Source organism: Balaenoptera physalus (genome assembly GCF_965194825.1).
Source record: "Balaenoptera physalus genome assembly, chromosome: 19".
NCBI lineage: Eukaryota > Metazoa > Chordata > Mammalia > Artiodactyla > Balaenopteridae > Balaenoptera > Balaenoptera physalus.
Window position 1 is genome coordinate 56,196,242 of NC_138900.1, and position 6,000 is coordinate 56,202,241.

General features: G+C 47.3%; 1 protein-coding gene across 6 annotated transcripts in view; it reads right to left on the reverse strand.

Moving 5' to 3' along the window:
• ADAT1 (adenosine deaminase tRNA specific 1) overlaps nucleotides 1–4,680 on the reverse strand; it is a 41,040-nt gene extending 36,360 nt beyond the window's left edge. For 3 of the 6 annotated variants that reach the window (XR_014256999.1, XM_082439076.1, XM_082439074.1), the window contains exons 1-5: nucleotides 2,625–3,839; nucleotides 2,012–2,202; nucleotides 1,660–1,728; nucleotides 643–697; nucleotides 53–183 (exon numbers count right to left, since the gene is read on the reverse strand). Coding sequence is in view for 5 of the 6 variants with exons in the window: in XM_082439076.1 (XP_082295202.1) it covers nucleotides 53–183; nucleotides 643–697; nucleotides 1,660–1,728; nucleotides 2,012–2,202; nucleotides 2,625–2,704 (526 nt within the window). In the remaining variant the exon portion in view is untranslated. Of the gene's footprint in view, nucleotides 1–52; nucleotides 184–642; nucleotides 698–1,659; nucleotides 1,729–2,011; nucleotides 2,203–2,624; nucleotides 3,840–4,306 lie in introns of those variants that run through there. The other 3 variants (XM_082439073.1, XM_082439072.1, XM_082439075.1) reach the window with 3 other exon arrangements.
• Between the last annotated feature and the right edge of the window lie 1,320 nt (nucleotides 4,681–6,000).

The following is a 6,000-nucleotide window of genomic DNA, read 5'->3' on the forward strand; positions in this document are numbered from 1 at the left end:
CAATAAGGAAGCAGACAATGTAACATGAATCCAAAGGCTTTAATATACTTACAGGGTGTATGGCTGGAGAAAAACACAAACAAGAGGTCTGGTCTGAGTTTCCACAGTTCTCTCTGAGTTCCTGGGACAAAGATGCTATCCTCTTTCAGGCTGGCTGCCAAGTGGAGCTGATGGAGAAGGTACCTAATGGGGTGCAGGATGTTATCAGAACGAACAACCAGTCTGTGGTAAAGGGAAAGACTCTGGCTGCGTTAATACTAAGAAAGAAAGAGATACTGCAGACCAATGGGACTGGTAGCGACTGGGAATTATGAGAATGACCTAGCCCAGTGACTCTCAAAATGCGATTCCTGAAACAGCAGCATCAGCATCAGCTGGAATTTATTAGAAATGCAACTTATCAGGCTCCACCCGGATCTGCTGAATCAGAATCTCTGGGGATGGGCCCAGCTATCTGGGTTTTAACAAACCTTCTAGGTGATTCTGATGCACATCAAGCATGAGAACCACTGTCTAGACAAGCACTATTTTAAGTGCAGTTCGGAGGCCCACATAATCAGTATTACCTAGGAGTTTATTAGAAATGCATATTCTGGGGCCCCCACCCAAGCTAAATCAGAGTCTTTGGGGATGTAGCTTTACCTTTGGAAACTCCTTCTGGCTATGACCTCAGCATGGCTATCATTGAGGATGTCTCCTGCGGCAAAGACAGGACATTTGTAAAGACATATGGAACCTGGAGATTCCCTGGTTTCTAAAAGCAGAACATAGCAGCTTCTCCCAGCACCCAGAATGGCCATGTAGCTCCTGGAAGGCTTTGCCTGAAAGTTTTACAATCATTACTGGCAAAGCATTTACAGCAGGGTTTCCTCAACTACTGACATTTAGGGTAGGAAAATGCTTTGTTGCATGGGGCGGGGGGCGCTGTCCTGGGCTTTGCAGGATGTTTAGCAGCATTCCTGGCCTCTACTCACTAGAGACCACTAGCATATTCCCCTCTCCCCAGTTTTGACAACCAAAATGTCTCCACATATTGCCTAAAGTCTCCTGGGGGGCAAAATTTCCCCTAGCTGAGAACTCCTGATTTATAGGGAAATCTTTATCTGGAGGAGAGGAGCCCAGATCTTTTGTGCCCTCATGCCATACTTGTGCTCATAGTGATAAAATTCCATCGAATTCTATCAACAGTGGTCCTGGAACAGCGGCATCATATCCAGGAGGAAAGGCTAGGAGAATGAGGAGAGCAAACTGGAGAAGGAATCTGTTAACGGGCAACCAGAAGGTGACGATGCCAGACCTCTAAGGGATTTCCATATTCTTTCTGGTGCCAAAATCTCCATTTAATTAAAGATTGCTTTGTGGGGCTTCAGATCTAATATGGAATAGCTAAGCCCAGGGAACTTTTGGTTTGAGCATGAAAATACTGGCCAACTTTCAAGCCACTCGGAAAGATGTTCCTGGTGGCCTTTGCTTCCACAGCTTACTTCCATTCTTTAAATGAGTTCTGTCCTTTCAACTGGAGCGACAGTCAGTGGGAAGTGAAAGGTCAGCCACCTAGCGATATGGCCCCTTTGCTCTGCCGAGGAGAGGAACGGATGACATGCACACTGGTTTCCAAAACTCCCTAACAGGCCCTGTTCAGACCCCACCGGGGCTTACCGCTCTTCCTCATTTTGGACTGGCCTATGCATTTGGTTCCTGTTCCCATTGAGACAACTTCCTTTGTCACTGAGGGGAAAAAAACAAATCATTAAGTGAGCTCTCAGAATCTGAATGGTCTATAGGTTTAATAAGCCTGCACACTGAGTCCCCCAAAGGCTGACTCAACTGTGGACTGCGGTTCCAGCACGGCCATCTCCCGCCACCAGAGGTACCCCGCCCCCTGGCGGGGAGCAGCGGAACATGCCCAACATCGAGGTTTACACCCAACCGCCATCGTCCCTGCCTAGCCCTGTGTAGTTCTACCATCTCCTACAGGGAGAGACAGCGTTCCAGGGAGAAAAGGTCTCACCTTGCACCGGTCTGTCAGGGCGGTCGCAGGCCTGGTCAGCTGTAGGTTGTATCTTCACCACGGCTGCGAGCAACGTCCACTCGCGGTTGGGCTCAGGCTTCCCTTGCTTGGGCAGCCTGCTCCCATAGTGCTCATAACACAGCTGCGCAATCTCATCCGCGGTCCACATGGTGTGAGCTGGTGCTGAGGCCCTGATCAAAACCCACAACCATCAGAAGGGCAGAAAGGAGAACGAATGCAAGATGCTACAACCCTGCACCAGTGCTTCAACAGGCATTCAGATATAGCCCATTCATGTTCACACTGAGGTTTCTCAGTTCGGAACCCTACGTATCATCTTCTCCTACTACCCCTCTGCCTTCTTTTCATCTTTAATGAAAGACCAAAGAAGTCCCAAATCTCACAACCCCAGAAGATACCCTATTTCTTCAAGCTGCTTTTTTTTCTTCTTCTAATGTTATATATTTGACATGTTTCTCATGAATCTGAACCTAACTACTCAAAATGAAAGCATATGAGAAGGAAGTATCCTTGTTACTCCAATTTTCATTTGGAAATAGCATGTAAAATAGCTGAGGGTGCAGACCTCAGCTTGCTTTGGACAGACTCTCACCATACAAAGTTTATCTTTCCGGGGAGAAGGTTTTTCTTTTCCGTCCTCTTTTTCAGACGTTTTACTTGTCTTTCCGTCATAGCAGATAGTTTACCTCCCTCTAGTAAACCTCCAGTGATGCCCCCATCAGGAAAGCAACCCTTTAATTTCTTCTACAGCGTTTTATGATGCAGAGGGAAGAAGTGACAAGAGTCTAGTGGTTTCTCACCAGTCAAGTGTTCCGCTTCTCAGAGTGAGTGCTTTGGAGTTACCATTTCTGGAGTCTCATCCTGGTTTTGCTACAAAGTAACTGTGCGATATTGCGTAGATTACTTAACCTTTCTGTGTCATCTGATAATAGAGACAGTAGTATGTAATCCACTGGAGTTACTGCGAGGCTTAAATAATTACAAAAAGCAATTAAAAAAAAAAGCAATTGGTACAAAGTTGAGCATAATTAATGTTAACTGAGATTAATATTACAAAAAAGAACACTTGAATTTCCTGATTGATTTGCCTTGAGCTCCTTATCAGGCAGTGGAACTGTAATGGACACGTAAAACCATGAATAAGAAACCATGAAGCAGATCAGACCTAAAAGAGGTCTAGAATACTTCCCTCGAAACTCTCTCACTCTTGACTCTATGGATGCTCGCTCAGTGACCTCATTTGGACTCAAATGTATGAAAAGCTTCCTAGTAGAAAATAAGATCATATGGTGATGGACAAAGCCAGACATGTCACCAAAAAAAAAAAAAAAAAAAAAGCTCCACTGCACCCCAATGCATATAGCAGACAACTGACTTTTCTACAATGAGAAAAATTGCGTTGTGTTAAATTAATTAAACAAGGAGGCCATTAGATTGATGAGGCGCTAATGCTGTGGTGCTCTATTTAAGCAAACCAAGATCTAAGCATGTTGGGCTTCCCTGGTGGCACAGTGGTTAAGAATTCGCCCGCCAATGCGGGGGACACGGGTTCGAGCCCTGGTCCGGGAAGATCCCACATGCCGTGGAGCGACTAGGCCCATGTGCCACAACTACTGACGCTCTTGAGCCCGTGAGCCACAACTATTGAACCTGTGTGCCACAACTACTGAAGCCCATGCGCCTAGAGCCGGTCCTCCACAACAGGAGAGACCACCGCAATGTGAAGCCCGTGCACCGCAACGAAGGGTAGCCTCCGCTCGCCACAACTAGAGAAAGCCCGCGGGCAGAAACAACCCAACACAGCCAAAAATAAATTAAAAAAAAAAAAAAAAAAAAGTTAAAGTAATTCGGCTGCCAGAGGAGAAAAGGCTTTAGAGGGGTTGGAAGTGAAGCCTACTTCCCTTAGGCCCCCTCCTCAATATCCTCCAGGGGCCCGGGTGGGGCCCATTCGGAGACTCCAGGCCCCTGCAGCAGGGACAACATGCGTGCCTGCCCCCTTGGGCTTTGTGGGATGCTGCCGAGAGGCCACGCGCCCCGCACTCGTCCGCAGCAGGAGCTCTCCGCACAAGGGGACGTTGGCATTTCCCTGAAAGGAGCCGCATTATCCCACCGGACACGCGGTGGGAGAGGCGCGGTCCTGATATCCTCTCCCCACACAAAAAGGGCTCCGGAAAGTCGGACAGAGGGGACCTCACCCAGGAGCCCCAAGGTCCCCCTTATTTGCGCGCCCTCGGCCGCACGACCCCACCCCCGTCACGGACGCTCGCCTCCCACCTCCACAACTCCCGCTCTCGAAGGGAACAAACAGAGCCCGCGCGGCGCAACGGGCGTGACGTCACAAAGAGGTGGTGCTTCCAGACCCGTCTCCGGAGGAGCGCAGTGCACGCTGGCCCTTGTAGTCGTTTAGGGGGCGGAGCCAGGGGCGGCTGGGCTGATCCTTAGAGTCTAGCGACTTCCGGCGCTGTGCTTAGGTACCGGTGAAATGGGCTCAGGGAAGCTGACTCCCCGGTAGGATAGATTCAAATAGTAGAATGATGTCGTATCTTGGAACACTAGTCTGAATTTTTGTCTAAAACATTGATGTCCAGTAGAAATATAATTCGAGCCAGATATGTAATTTAAAAATTTCTAGTAGCTACGTTTTAAAAAGTCAAAAGAGGGCTTCCCTGGTGGCGCAGCGGTTGAGGGTCTGCCTGCCAGTGCAGGGGACACGGGTTCGAGCCCTGGTCCGGGAAGATCCCACATGCCACGGAGCGGCTGGGCCCGTGAGCCACAATTACTGAGCCTGCGTGTCTGGAGCCTGTGCTCCGCAGCAAGAGAGGCCACGATAGTGAGAGGCCCGCGCACCGCGATGAAGAGTAGCCCCCGCTTGCCGCAACTAGAGAAGGCCCTTGCACAGAAACGAAGACCCAACACAGCCATAAGTAAATAAATAAATAAATAAAATTAAAAAAAAAAAAAAGTCAAAAGAAATAAGTGAAATTAATTTTAACCATATATTTTATTTAACCCAGCATATTCAACATATTTCAACGTGTAATCAATATTTTTTTATAAATTTGAGATATTTTACATTCTTTTCTTCATACTAAGTTTAAGAAATCTGGTGTGTATATTACAGTACCTCTAAGTTCTGACCAGCCACATTTCAAATGCTCAATAGCCATATGTGGCTAGTGGCTTACCGTATTGGACAGCTCATGTCTAAAACCTTCAGTTTGTCAGGTATAGGTAGTGTAGCTGTCTTGGATAGTTCAGGAGCCTGTACCATTCAGCAGCTGTATACCTCAATTACTAAAGATGAGAGAATTCACTTTTCTTACTACCCCTCAAAAGCTAGAGAAGAAGTGCAACTTACTTGATCCCCATCTTTCTCTCTAGATCAGAGGAAAAGGGCCACAGGCCTCCTCCAAGTGTGAGGACCCTGATCCTCCTTCCTCTCTCCAACATATTTAGTTTTGTTGTTTTGTTTTTTGTTTTTGGCCATGTGGCATGTGGGATCTTAGTTCCCTGACCAGGGATCGAACCTGTGCCCCTTGCATTGGAAGCGCAGGGTCTTAACCACTGGACTGCCAGGGAAGTCCCTCCAGCATGTTTAATCTGCGACTGACTCCTTGTCTTTAAAGATTCCTGGTGGGGGAATCATCTTCCAGTGTCATCTCAGGGATTAGTACCACCATTTGTCCAGTTGCATAAACTGAAAAGTGAATTTCCCTTCCCTTCACCCCCATAATATAATCCAATATATAATCCATTACCAAGTCCTGTTGAGCTTTCTCTCTCTTGAGTCCATCCAATTCTGTCCATTTTCATGGCAACACCCTAGTCCGAACTGCTGTTGTTTCCCTCTTGGACTGCTTGTTAACCTTGGACTTTAACCTCTTTCTGCCCAACTCCAATTCTTTTTCACAGAGCAGCCAGACTGATGTTTTCAAAATGAAGATATGATGTCAACTCCCCTGCTTAAA